At 45.1% G+C, this 13,920-nt stretch overlaps 1 protein-coding gene across 1 annotated transcript in view; it reads left to right on the plus strand.

The window, feature by feature from the left end:
- Window positions 1–1,924, plus strand: part of SPATA16 (spermatogenesis associated 16) — a 138,367-nt gene extending 136,443 nt beyond the window's left edge. Inside the window, exon 10 of the mRNA XM_035133809.2 lies at window positions 1,802–1,924. Coding sequence (XP_034989700.2) covers window positions 1,802–1,924 — 123 coding nt within the window. The remainder of the gene's footprint in view (window positions 1–1,801) is intronic.
- Window positions 1,925–13,920: the final 11,996 nt, after the last annotated feature.

Genomic DNA, 13,920 nt, shown 5'->3' on the forward strand with positions numbered 1-13,920 from the left:
CATGGCAATGTGGAATGCACATTTTTCTCCCCACGCTGGCTTTCAGCCGGAAGCGCTGGCTTCTCTTCTGTCGGTATTCTCTTTCTTATCAGGAAAACTTGCTCAAGATTAATTTTCCCAGCTTGCCTTCCTTTTAAACTGGCTGTTTTTCAATGCCAGTTAAAAGACAGTGTTTTGATAAATTCCCCATTGCTATGGCGCACAAGTTGAATGAAGGCGGCTGCATCAGTCTATCCCACATGAGGAAAACAACAGAAGGCGCATAAAGGACCCCTACGTGTGCCTGCATGTAAGCACATGTGCCTGAACTTTGTCAGATGAGGGAGGCTATCCCAATTTTCTTAAGAAGGGAGCAGAGGTGGGCAAAAGACAACATTTCACACATAATGCCCCCGGTCTGAAGACACTTGTGGCGAGATCCTGCCTTTTAAACCATGCAAGAACTGCACTCACGAGCCAATGCAGACAGACCATCTAGGGTTTTAAAAATAAAGTTGGGTTTATAGCAGCAGAGTTAGCAGAAGATGGAGCTACCCGGTCTCACCGCCCTGTTCTGTCTCCCACCACCCATCCTGTCACATTAACTAGCACTGATAGTTTACATGCATTTAGATGGATGGCGTTGGATTCTAATCCTACATGGTAGAAGCTAGTTTCTCATGGATACATCACGCAGGAGACAGAGAGGGATGGCTGGAGTTTGGGAGTTTTTCTGGAAAACACAAAATGTATTTTCCCCTGACTTACCTGTTGGTCACAACCCTGCCCTCTGCTGCCTAGAGGCATGCAAGATTGCCGACACCCAATATTCCAAGCCAGTCCTAAATTCTTCCCCAGACCAGTGCTCTCCAGATGTTTTGGACTAGTAACCAGTTGGATCTAACATGGCCAATGGTCAGGAATAATGGGAGACATAATCCGAAACATCTAAAGGGCACCGTTTTGGGGGAGGTTGGTCTAAAGGCATGTCTGCTGTACAGATTTAAACTGGTTCCAAGCATGTCTGTTGCTCATGGCCTCCTACGAAAGACACTTTGGAAATGTAGTTCTGCAACAGTCTAGGGATCTTTACCTGTGAATTCACTGTCTCCATCACACTATGGCTGCAAGTCCCAAGAATATTTGTAGAAAGCCAGTACAGATTATTTCAATCTCGTTTAAATTTTTAATACGGAAGCTGTTAAACATATTCTCTGAACAATACTTCCTATGATTTATTAAACCAGTTTCAATATAATTTTAATGTGTAGTTTAGAGGAATCTTCTAGCTTGGATTTATTTTTGGCACTCTTGTTAAGTTATTCCGTCCAGAAAGCTAGGTCAGTATAGGGTCCAGAGGCAATGCCACATCCTACAAAATGGGAAGAAATTCCCATAGCCCATCATTTCCAGCCTGGGACCCAAAGCAGTTTAGGTGAACACGACACTCCTTTTGCAGATGTGAATGCAAGGGAGTTAGGTCATCTGTCTTGACGCATGGGTGCAGTCTCCAAGGACAAGTCCCATGGATAAAGTTTCCAAAGAAAAGTACTATTTTCTGTTGTTTGGGCTCACTCTTGTTTTCGCTAAATTGGGCGCCGCAGCTCCGGCGCCACTGCCTATCTGTAAAATGGAAATAGCAGAGACCTAGCTCACAGGATGTGCGTGAAATATGCCTTTCAAGGTAGAATTTTACATCTAAATAATAATGCCATCATTTCTGAAGGCAAAGTAATCCATTTAACAAAGAAATGTTGCGTATCTGCAAGCAGGCGGATGCCGCATTGTTTGACAGCCCATATCCTTTTATGTTTGCCTACAGGTTGGAATAATAGAAGACTTCTTATACCAATTAGAAGATAGTTTCTTAAAGACCAAAAAACTCAGAACAGCAAGGCGGCAGAAAATGAAAATGAAGCGGCTTCAAAGCAAACAGCCATGCTAGGCCTACTGGGGGGAAGAGGCCCCCATCCTGCACCAGAGATGGCAAGAGAGGACATTAATATAGCAGGAGTCTGACAGCTGGGACAACAAAGGCCGGCCTTCAAATTAATGAGGTGTCCTCTCCGTACGGCTCATCTTTTAGCAACAAGCTCCTGCACTTCATTAGTCTCATCTGACAGGAATAAAAACCTTCACGGGATGCTTGACTGGATTCTTATGCAGAATGGGCTTGTTTATCCAAACCTGGTGGGGAATTTGGATCACTGCAACATCCCCTTGCGTTAGGCATATAACGCAACCAGAGAGGTCTTGCAAGAGGTCTTTTCTAATCCAGAGTTAAGCTAAGCATAGGAACATAAGGAGGGGCTTTCCATGTGCGAGGTTTTGGGGGAGGGCCACAGCTCGGTGGTAGAGCAACTGCTTTCCATTCCAAAGGTCCCGGGTTTCACCCCTGGCATCTTCCAGAAGGGCTGGGAGACAGCGGTAGAGCATATGCCCCGCTGCCCAGGGTGGGCGTGCTCCCCAAGGGGAGAAGGGCAGAGAGGGTGCCCTCCCAGGCGCAGGGTAGCCACTCGGGTGCACGGAGTAGTGCACACACCCTTCAGCCAGGAGCGGAGCTAGCAAGTTGCCTCTTCTATAAAAATGGCATGAAAACATGTCATGCACAGAAGAATAAAGAATGGCTGCAAGCCTTTGGCTATTGCTTCCCAGCACATAGGACAGGTCTACACAACTAGTAGAGGACACCAGGCTGACCCCTAGATCCTTTTCACATGTACTGCTAATAAGCCACTTGTCCCCCATCCTATATCTGTGCAATCTGGTTATTCCTGCCTAAGTGCAGAACCTTACATTTGTCCCTATTGAAACTCATTTTGTTAGTTTGGGACCGGTTCTCCAGTTTTGTATTCCATGGCATTAGCTACCCCTCCAAGTTTGGATGAGCATTCCCTCAAGTCCTTTGTCCAAGTCATTTATAAAGACGTTGAACAACAACAGGCCCGGCACAGAACCCTGTGGCACCCCACTTGAAACTTGTTTCCCGGGATGATGAGAAACCATTAATGAATACTCTTTGGGTTCGGTCAGTCAACCAGCTACAAATCCACCTAACAGTTTTTCACGGGTGTCAAACACAAGGCCCGGGGGCCAAATCCGGCCCGCCAGACCTCATCATGTGGCCCGCCGAGCGCCCCAGCCAGCGGGACCCAGCAGTGGGACCTTGCTGCTGAAGCGCCGCGCCAACAAAGCGCCGACAAACAGCTGGGGCCAGGGAAATGCTTTTTGCCCCTGGGTCCCTCCGCGCTCTTTTCTGGCGCTGAATCAAGGCGACGACCCCCCCTTCCCTTTCTTTCTTCCTCTCTCTCGTTCTTATTCTTTCTTTCCCTCTCCTTCCTTCCTTCTTTATCTCTGTCTTCTCTCCCTCTTTCTTTTTCTTTCCTTCTTTATTCCTTCTTTCCTACTCTTCTTTCTCTCACCTCTTTCCTTCCTCTCTCCCTCCTGCTCCCTCTTTTCTTCCTTCCTTCCTTCCTTCCTTCCTTCCTTCCTTCCGTCCTTCCCAACTTTCTTCCTCTCCCTCATTCTTATTCTTTCTTTCCCTCTACTTCCTTCCTTCTTTCTCCCTTTCCGTCTTCTCTCCCTCTTTCTTTTTCTTTCCTTCTTTATTCTCTTCCTTATTTCCTACACTTCTTTCTCTCCCCTCTTTCCTTCCTTCCTCTCTCCCTCCCACTCCCTCCCTTCTTCCTTCCTTCCTTCCTTCCTTCCTTCCTTCCTTCCTCCCCTCCTCTCCCCTCCCCTCCCTCTCCTCAGAAACATAGGATGCTGCTTTATACTTCTGGCCCTTAAACCCTGGAACCAGGAGAACAGCTCCAGTGAGTCAACCTCAGCCAGTCCCTTTGGTGAAGGGTGGTGGCTCACTGGCAGAACATCTGTCCTGCATGCAGAAGGACCCCAGCATCTCCAGGTACTAGTAGCTCTGCAAAGGTCCTGCATGAAACCCTAGCGAGCCTCCACCACCCAGTGCAGTTACCAAAAATCATTTTTCAATAAATTGTACAATAATTGTACATTTGAATATCTACTTGCCATTATTCTGACTATGTTTCTGGTTTCAGAGCTAGTTATTACTTACATTATTACAAAAACAGCAATAATTGAATGCAGTGACAATAATTTATGATAATAAAGAGTGGACACATAGTCCAACAGATACAACCGGCCCTTTGAGGGTGACCAAACTGCTGATGCGGCCCCCGATGAATTTGAGTTTGACACCCCTGGTTTACTTCATTACCAGCTTCCTCACAAGAATATTGTGGGGGACTCTGTCAAAAGCCTTACTGAATTCTAGATACACTATGTCCACAGCATTCCCCTCATCCACCAAACTTGTAACTCCATTAAAAAAAGTGATTTGTCTGGCATGGCTTGTTTTTGAGAAACAAAACATTCCATGCTGGATTTCCTTTTCTAAGTGCTCACAAACCAACTGTTCCGTCATCAGGCTGCAGTTGGTGTGACCATCTATTGGCGTGACAACAATTTTTCATACAAAAAATATAGTCTAGAGAGATGTGGTGAGATCACTTACTTTGTAGGCCCAGAACATGTTTATTGGTGAGCAGACTAACACACAACTGCATAGGAAAGTGAAAGTAACTACAGTACAAGCTAATGGGATGGGTCTCGGTTCCAAACCAAAATAACTGGAGATAATACAGGAGCCTTGCAGACCACACAGCAAAAATGTCATGGTGCTAAGCAGAAATCCCCCAATACGATTTTCTGAAACCAACCCTGCAAGTCGAATGGCATCACTGTTCTCTCCCAACCACAACACAGAGAGATGTTCAAGACACAACGATCAATAGCGTATCAAAGCCTACTGAGAGACCAAGGAAGGAGAGTAGACAGGTCTTTCTCCCAAAAGAGAGCCTCTGTTTCCTTTATTTTTTTAGGCAAAACTTGAAATCTAGTTGTTGTTGTTTGAAAAGAATATATTTAGAGAACCGCCGTAATCCAAAGTGCTCTCATTTCCATAGCTTGTGTGTGAACCCAGCACTTCTTTCAGACCATTTACATGTGTTGCTTCTTTCTTTTGCCATCAACTGCATCCCGATCAAGCTTTGGCTAGCATGACTGGCTTCCTCCTCCTGTTGCCTGTGGCTTTCTCGCCACCCACCCATGGAATATGTTGCCTCCTAAAGGCCAGCAAGGTTTTCATAAGTCCCTAAATAAAAATGCACGCAGAAAAATAAAATAAAAGCCGCACGAGCCCGCCAGCACAATAACAGCTTGATTTATGCAACTGCGACTCAAAGAAATTGTGTGATGGAATCAAAAATTGATCAAATGTTTTCTGCATAATCCAAGGTGGCGAATGGTGGCACAGGTAATTGTGCATTTTTTTGGGGGGGGGGTGTTCCTAACAGGTTGACAGACATTCCTTTCTGATGAAGGCATGCAAGTTAAATAGGAAGGGGGATGCCACAAGCATCATTAAAAATTGCCTTCTAAATTTTTCCAGCTTTCTTAAAGCACCAGGTTTGGGAAAGACAACTCTCTGATGATGGACCTCAAGGGTCTCATGGCACCTCTCCTCATCATGCAGCTTAAGAACAAAGTTGCCCAGGGCTGGAGCAAAGGGCAAGATGGAGCCTTCCTTCCAAGTCTATGTATAAGATCCAACCGGTATTAGAGGCTCACTTCAACAATGGTGATAGGATAACTTTCTCCACTGCATCCAAAGACAACAGGCCTATCCTCTAATGCAGGGAAAGCCAGCATGGTGCCCTCCATAGGTTTGTTGTTGCTGTTTAGTCGTTCAGTCGTGTCCGACTCTTCGTGACCCCATGGCCCAGAGCACGCCAGGCACTCCTGCCTTCCACTGCCTCCCGCAGTTTGGTCAGACTCATGTTGGTGGCTTCGAGAACACTATCCAACCATCTCGTCCTCTGTCGTCCCCTTCTCCTTGTGCCCTCAATCTTTCCCAACATCAGGGTCTTTTCCAGGTAGTCTTCTCATCTCAAGAGGTGGCCAAAGTATTGGAGCCTCAGCTTCAGGATCTGTCCTTCCAGTGAGCACTCAGGCCTGATTTCCTTCAGAATGGATAGGTTTGATCTTCTGGCAGTCCATGGGACTCTCAAGTGTCTCCTCCAGCACCAGAATTCAAAAGCACCAATTCTTCGGCGATCAGTCTTCTTTGTGGTCCAGCTCTCACTTCCATACATCACTACTGGGAAAACCATAGCTTTAACTATACGGACCTTTGTCGGCAAGGTGATGTCTCTGCTTTTTAAGATGCTGTCTAGGTTTGCACTCCAATAGGGTTTTTTTCTGAGTAGGCCTGCAGAGGATTGTGCTGTTGGCTGATTTATTTGGTGTCACCAGTGGAACCCTTTACAAGACTTGCCTTATATGTAGATTGACAGCATGCCCAATAAATAGATGGGTGCGTGTGACCTCTTAAACACTTTGGATGGTGCTCACTGGAACATTTGCTTTTTTCAAAACTGCACTCCAAAATAGCCCAGTAAGCAAAGGACCTGGCCTGTGCTCCATTCTACAAGGCTTGCCAGGGTTTCAAGTACTGTACTGTAGTTGGGTCCCGTAAAATGTAGTGATTTCTAATATGGCTATTGCGGTAAAGTGGTTTCTCTACAGGGGGGCACCGTCACAATTCCTTGCCAAGGGTGCAAGGGACATTAGATATGCCTCTGCTGAGGTGGAAGCTGACAGCCAGAGCCAATGGGGGCTGGCTGAGGTGGGGGGGCAGAGCCCCATTCACGCTATTGAACCAGCCCCCACTGAGGCCTCCCCAAAGCATGGAACCCGCATTGGGGCCTGCTTTGCAACAAATCCTCACGCAAACACTCCAAAGATACCTGACAAAGATACTTTCGTAGAGTGCCAAAAAAAACAAAAAACCAGAGAACGATTTTTTTCCCAAGACAACGGAAACAACTTTTGGGGGGCTTCCTATGGAAAATGCCTGGCCTTCTCGAATGTTGAAGAAACCAAGTGTGTGGCGAGATTAAATTATATAAAGGCAGTGGTGGGAAGGTGGTACCCACTGAGAAGTTAAATGATTTGCTTAAGGGCGACAGCACGAGGCAGAGAAGGAAAAGAATCCCAGAGGATGAAAATACCACCATGCAGTAATTACAATCAAAGGACAGACTCGGAAATGCGCAGATCTGCCCTTGCTGTTTTTCAAGAATAGCATCTGGCAATCTCCTCAGAGCCATGGCCTTCTTTTAATCTTCTGACCAGCCGAGAAAGGTGGGCCTGCATTCTTCCAGGTGCCCCCCCTTTTCTTCTTTTTTTACATTTCTCTCTCTTTCTCTCTTTTTGCAACAATTATTGTCACAAAGAGCAGATTTAACAGCGAGCCTTTTTCTTGTTACAATCCATCACGAGGCAATGCCAAATCTGGGACGCCTTTGTGCTGCCTATGAGAGATGATAATAGAATGTATTACCCTGACCTTTTCCGTTTGCTTGGCAATGCTATCGGGAAGCCTTCCCTCTCTCTCTCTCTCTCTCCTCTCTTCTTAACCACCTCATTAACCTGGGAGGGGGGGAAAGGAGGAATGGACAGACAATTAGCCTGCAGAATATTAAAAAGGTTAACACTGAATGGCACCCCCCCCCCCCAGACTGCAAGTGTTGGAAATCTGGTATCGTGTTCTGCTTTCATAACCCTCACACACTAACTGAATAAACCTGGCGGGGAGAGGGGGCTTTGCTTTTGCACATGGCCAAAGATACAGAGATTGATAAAAATAAAAAGACCAGGTGACTATTTCCATTCTGTATCCAGCAGCAAAAGGTGAACACTTCTCCCCAAGTTGTGGAGGGGAACGAGAGAGAAAAACGAGGGTCCCTGAATAAATAGACTTTGATTCCTGGTGACTAAGCGTCTCACAGCTATGATCTACCTGGGTAGAGCCTGAAATTTGACGTTTCGCATGTGGGAGGAGAAGCTGAAAGAAAAAAAACTGTCTGGCACCCGAAGCTTGAAAAGGCTTGTCCTGCTTACACCTCATCAAAATGAACAGGATCCAAGTTGGTCGTGACAATAAACAGGACAAGAAACGCAACTGGCTTTCTGAGTTTGGGGCATAATTCGTGAGTCTTGAGATAGCCAACAGAGAAGGAGGGGTGGGGTTTTCCCGTGACCCTCCAGATGTTGTTGGACTCCAACTTCATAGCTGCCAAGTCTCCCGTATTCCCCGGGAAACCCCCGTTTTTCCAGCTGTCCCCAGCCAAAAAAACGATTTTTTTGTTTTTTCCTGGTTTATTCTGGCGTGGCGGCCATTTTGGAACTGGGCGGAGCATGCTCAGAAGCGACTTTTGATGCTGCTTTGCCCAGTTCCAAAATGGCTGCAGCGTGACTTCTGGTGCGGCGGCCATTTTGGAACAGGGCAGAGCAGCATCAAAAGTTGCTTCTGAGCATGCTCCGCCCAGATCCAAAATGGCGGCAGCGCTACTTCCAGTCTGCTACTTCCGGTCCAGTCCCTTATTTCTCAGGCCGGAACTTGGCAGGTATGCTCCAACTCCCATCAGCCCATCAGCATGGCCAATGGCTTGAGACAATGGGATCCGTAGTCCTTTCCTCTCCGACTCCTGAATTATAAGACCTGGAACTTGTTGAAATGACCAGGGCCACCCCTCCCATGCCTCCTCTGCTGATGCTGCAATTTTGGTTCTCTCTTCTATTCATCACTGTGATACCAGCTCTCATTGATCTATTTACTGGCACATTTCCTGCATTAGTCTCGACACCTGCAGTTCTGGATGCTCAGTTGTTCGGTTTATACACCTTCATTATACACCTTTAGGCACTAGGCAGAAACATTCCTCTTTAACCAGGCCTTTGGCTGATTGACATTCAATGCCCTTTTAATGTGTGATGTGGAGGGGGGATCATTGGGTTGTCTTTGTTTTTATTATGTATTTTGTGGTTTTTATATTGTGGTTTTATGATGTGAACCACCCTGAGATCTATGGGTATAGGACCGTATACTACTACTAATAATAATAATAATAGCAACAACAACAAATGCCAAAACAGCTTCTAAGAGATCTATAAAAGCAATTCACCATTAAAACACACAGAGGCATTAAAACACCCCTAATTAAGGCAATGAAACAAAGAATCAAAAAGCATAACAATTAAAACTGCTTTCAAAGGTTAAAAGAACAAAACCAAAAGTCCAGTTTAGGGGAATGGTTGCCTAAACAGGTGTGTCTTCAGGAGCCGGCAGCATGCCAATACTGATGGGGCCTTTCATATTTTGTAATATTTTTTATTAAGCATTTTATAACATAAAAACACAAAATATCAAAAAATACAAAAATACATCAATACAAACAAAACAAAACAAAAACATATCATCTTGAATCAATTTTTAAAATTCATTGTCTTTTTGGCTTCCCCAATTCCCCACTATCTGATTTTCTTTTTAGATACATCTGTAGCAGTTTCTATTTCATCTTTTTTACTTTCATTCATAATAGTTCCTTTGATTCTTTTTGTGCTCATCTTTCTAGTTATATACCAATTTTTCTACTTTTTAAACTCCTCTTTTCTCCCTATTGCCTTAACTTCTGTATTTCCCTAGATATTCAAACTTTCTACTTTCAAAAATAATTCCCTAAATATATTTTAAATTTCCTCCAATCTTTTTCAACTCTATCACTTGCTTGATCTCGGAGTCTTCCTGTCAGTTCTGCCAATTCCATAAAGTCCAGCATTTTCATTTGCCATTGGGGCCTTTCATATTTTGGCAGGGAGAGCCTTTCACAACACTGGTGCCACAGTAAGAAAGTCTGCCCTTGAGTTACCATAAGCCGGTAATCATCAGGCTGTGGCTGATGTTCTTACTGCCCTTAGTGACTAGTGAATTTTCTTGAATATGGGGCTTATCTGCACGTACCTTTCATCCGGTTCTTCTAGGCACGGTCCACACTTTAAACCTCCTTTTGTTTTTGCTCCGGAGTTTTCCTCACGAAAACCCACTCTTTCAAGCTCCATCAGAGCAAACAGCAATCTATAGAACTCCAAGTTAGTGTTTGCTCCGATTGAGCACTAAAGTGCTGGTTTTTGTAGGGAAATCTCTGAGGCAAAGTGGCGGGGGGGGGGGAGCGGGATGCTCCCACACTGAGTTTTTTTCCTCTTTTTTTACTATTTTTACCATCATAGGGTATAAGATGAAATATACAGTAGATTTCCAGGCCTTGGCAACTGCTTACAGGCCTCATCAATGCTCTCACGGGTACTCAGGAGGAGAAGACCATCCGACATCTCAATTTTTCTTCCTAACCACTCACGTATCTGCACTTGTAGACACTATGCCTTCTTGACATTCCCAAAGACGATTCATGTTCTGTTTTCCAGGCTTTCCCAATTAAATTTCCACAGATCAGGCCAGCCCCATATTCTTTTGAAAAATTAAGAGATTTCACTTAGAACGCAAGGTAGTCCTAATCAAACCTGAGGCTGCCTTGGGCTTGCCTCCCAAGCATAATGCCCCCTTTTTAATGAGCTCTGGATTTCATCTGAGCAATGTTTTGAATATCACCAGCCATTTCTGTGAAGCCATTTCTATCAAACATGGCTTCCCAACTCTTCGCAGGTTCCTGCACAGAGGGTAGGTGCTGACCGTCTCATAAAGAACTCCTACGCTTTCTTTTAACAATGGAAAGCTGGAAAAAGTTAAAGTTAAAATATGCCGTTCTTGTTAAGGACCATTCTAGCGCTGGGAATGAATTAAATTGCGGAAACGGCCTCAAATCCTGGCGGGTGAACTGTCCCAATCTGTAGATGAAAGTTCAAGGCTTCATTGTCCTTCATGGGGATGCGGCTGAGATCCATGAGGGGAAATGGCACATGAGGGAACATGCTGAGGCATTGAGGCACCATTAGATACCTTTTCTCTATTCTCGCCCACAGCGGTGTCATTTCGCTTAAAAAAATATATGAAAAACCCCAACGCAGAATTTCATATTAGCCACCTAAACTAAAATGGCCTACAGACATTTTGCTTCATGGAGGGATCAGAACATTAGCTTTTCCATCATCAAAGAGAAGGGACACATTTTCAATTATACTAAAACATACAAAGTAATATTTCAAGGAAGGATGAGGAAAACAGGGCTCGATGTCATCCTCACCCAAAGCAAAGACATGGTGACAAGCCCGCTTGCTGTTTTCTTATGTATTTCATACTTTTTGTTTCTTAAGTTGTAAACTGCCTCAAACACCTTCAAACAGGCTTCTCCAACAGAGTGCCCTCCAAGGGTCAGGGATGGCTGGAATCATGGTACAAAATAGATGAAGGGCACCACATATGGGAAAGTAGCTTTAATAGGGGGCATAGAAATGCAATGCGACCCAGGTGGTGCTGTGGGTTAAACCACAGAGTCTAGGGCTTGCTGACCAGAAGGTCGGCGGTTCGAATCCCTGCAATGGGGTGAGCTCCTGTTGTTCGGTCCCAGCTCCTGCCAACCTAGCAGTTCAAAAGCACATCAAAGTGCAAGTAGATAAATAGGGACCGCTCCGGCGGGAAGGTACAAGGCGTTTCCGTGCGCTGCTCTGGTTCGCCAGAAGCAGCTTTGTCATGCTGGCCACATGACCCAGAAGCTGTCTGCGGACAAACGCCAGCTCCCTCGGCCTATAGAGCAAGATGAGCACCGCAACCCCAGAGTCGGACACGACTGGACCTGATGGTCAGGGGTCCCTTTACCTTTTTTAGAAATGCAATAAATAGAATGTGCCATAGGTTGATTCATTCTCAAAAAATACCAGTTAAAATATTAACGATTAAGCTCCTCATCAGTTTGATGGGCAGGATGAGAACAAGATATTTGTTCCCCAAACCCTCGTATCCTGTCTATCCTCTTCATTTCCAGCAAACTTGACACTAGATGCAAGGACAGAGCTCCAGCCGGAACGTTTGGAACTAAGATGCACCCTGTCCCCTTATTATCTCTAAGCAACCAGCTTAGATGGCTTTCAAAGGGGGATTATGACAAATCCATCACTTGCCAGGATGCCTATATGCAACTTCCAGGTGCAGTCAGCAGGATCCTGGGTATCAGTTGCTGAGGAACAGCAGCAGGGTAGGACTGTTGTCTTTACATCCTGCTTGGGGGCTTCCTAGATCAGCTTTTGGTCTGCTCTGGCTGGGCTTGTCTTATGTCCTTAATAGGCTGCCAGCCATTGCTCCCATAGCTGTGAACTGTTTTAAGTCCACAGCAGCGACAACAAAAAAAATCAAATAATTAGACTGTTACCCATAGAGCTTTGCTAGTGTTCACAGCCTAGCAGAAACTTCTGATCTGAGAAGGTGCGAGCCTCTGCTACGTTTTTAATTGGGAGCCTGGTTCGTTAGCCGTTCCACTCGTAACACGCACACACACTAGTGCAGTGCAGAGGAGAGAGAAAAGTGGGGGACCCAGTACTCTTTTGGAAATCAATTGTGCCCATGTTTGCTTTCACCCCAGGCTGAGACGCTGCGGAAGTAACCGAAATATTATCTTTACCGTCGCAGAGCAGCAGAAAGCAATGGAGGTGCTTCCCATCCAATATAGTCAATAATTCACTTCCTCTTTAGGCAAAGAAAGGGAGAGTTTGCATATTTATAAGGACACTGATGCTGAGAGGTAGTTAGTATCTTCTCTTTCTCTCCCCCTCCCCGCCACTCCGAACGGCAACAAGCAGCAAGCAGGCACCGTCATTTTGAAAAGGTACACGAAACAAAACTCCCGAGCCGTATGATTTATATTCCACTCCACTCCAGTCTAGAAGACTCTATAACTAGGTTAATGCTGAGCATGCTGTGCTTTCCGGATGAGGAAAAGGACAAGACAAGTGCACATAGCAGCTCGCCAGGACTTAAGAGAACAAAAAAAAACCCTACAATATTCTGAAAAAGTTTGCTTTCCTTGGTTCTTCCGACTCAGCTCTGTACTAAGCAGAATAGGGCAATGATGGAGGGGCCTTTTAGCCTTCAATTCCTCAGGTTACGCAGGGGCAGAGAGGATTGGATTATATTATGGAATTTAGAGTCTTATCTACGCCACAAAATTAAAACCTGGGCAGGAAGGGAAATAAATTCGTGAAGCACCTATACACATTTGTAGCACAGTGGCCCCGTTTGATTTAAATTAAGCTGCTTGGCTTTGTGTAGCTGGAGTAGCATTTACAATATTTCATACTTGCAGCTCCATGTTTCCCTTGGTCTATTCTCAAGGACAAGCATCCTTTAGCTAAAGGGATCTAACTGAAAGCCACTTCACGTATGATTGGAACGCGTCAGCAAGGAATATGCAAACAACTCTAGTGTTTTCTTTTCATGCTTGTGGAGTCTTGGGGAAATTCCATTCTACAACCAAAATAAATTATGGGTGATGTCCAATGTTTGTCATTCTCGGCATATAGCCACTGAAGTCAACAACCTTCTTTTGTCCACTTAAGGGGGTCCATATCGAGTAAGACTTAGTTGGGTACCACTGTGTGTTGATTGAGCAGCCTGCATAATCCTTCATTTTGCACAATCTAAACAAATACTTGTTTGGCATCCTTTAGTTTTGCTAGTTAGGAGTGGGAGGAGGACAATGAAACCTTAAGTGAGCTGGCTTCCACAATTGCACTCGGAATCGCCCATACCCTTTCAACCACACAAGCTAAAAACTTGCCCTTTTAAAACATTGAAGTAAAGATTCCCAGAAAGCTGAATTCTGTACCAAATGCTGCTTTTAGTGCTTTCCCCATGCATGTGATCCTGACCACTGAATTAGTGCCACATGCTTTGTACACTGGGAGGCTTAAGCAGCAGTGAACAGACGGGCGAACTCTGACATTGATTACAGGTAGGTAGCCGTGTTGGTCTGGATCGAAGTAAAATAAAAAAATTCCTTCAGTAGCACCTTAAAGACCAACTAAGTTTTTATTTTGGTATGAGCTTTCGTGTGCATGCACACTTCTTCTGAC

The sequence above is a fragment of the Zootoca vivipara genome, chromosome 5 (genome assembly GCF_963506605.1).
Source record: "Zootoca vivipara chromosome 5, rZooViv1.1, whole genome shotgun sequence".
NCBI lineage: Eukaryota > Metazoa > Chordata > Lepidosauria > Squamata > Lacertidae > Zootoca > Zootoca vivipara.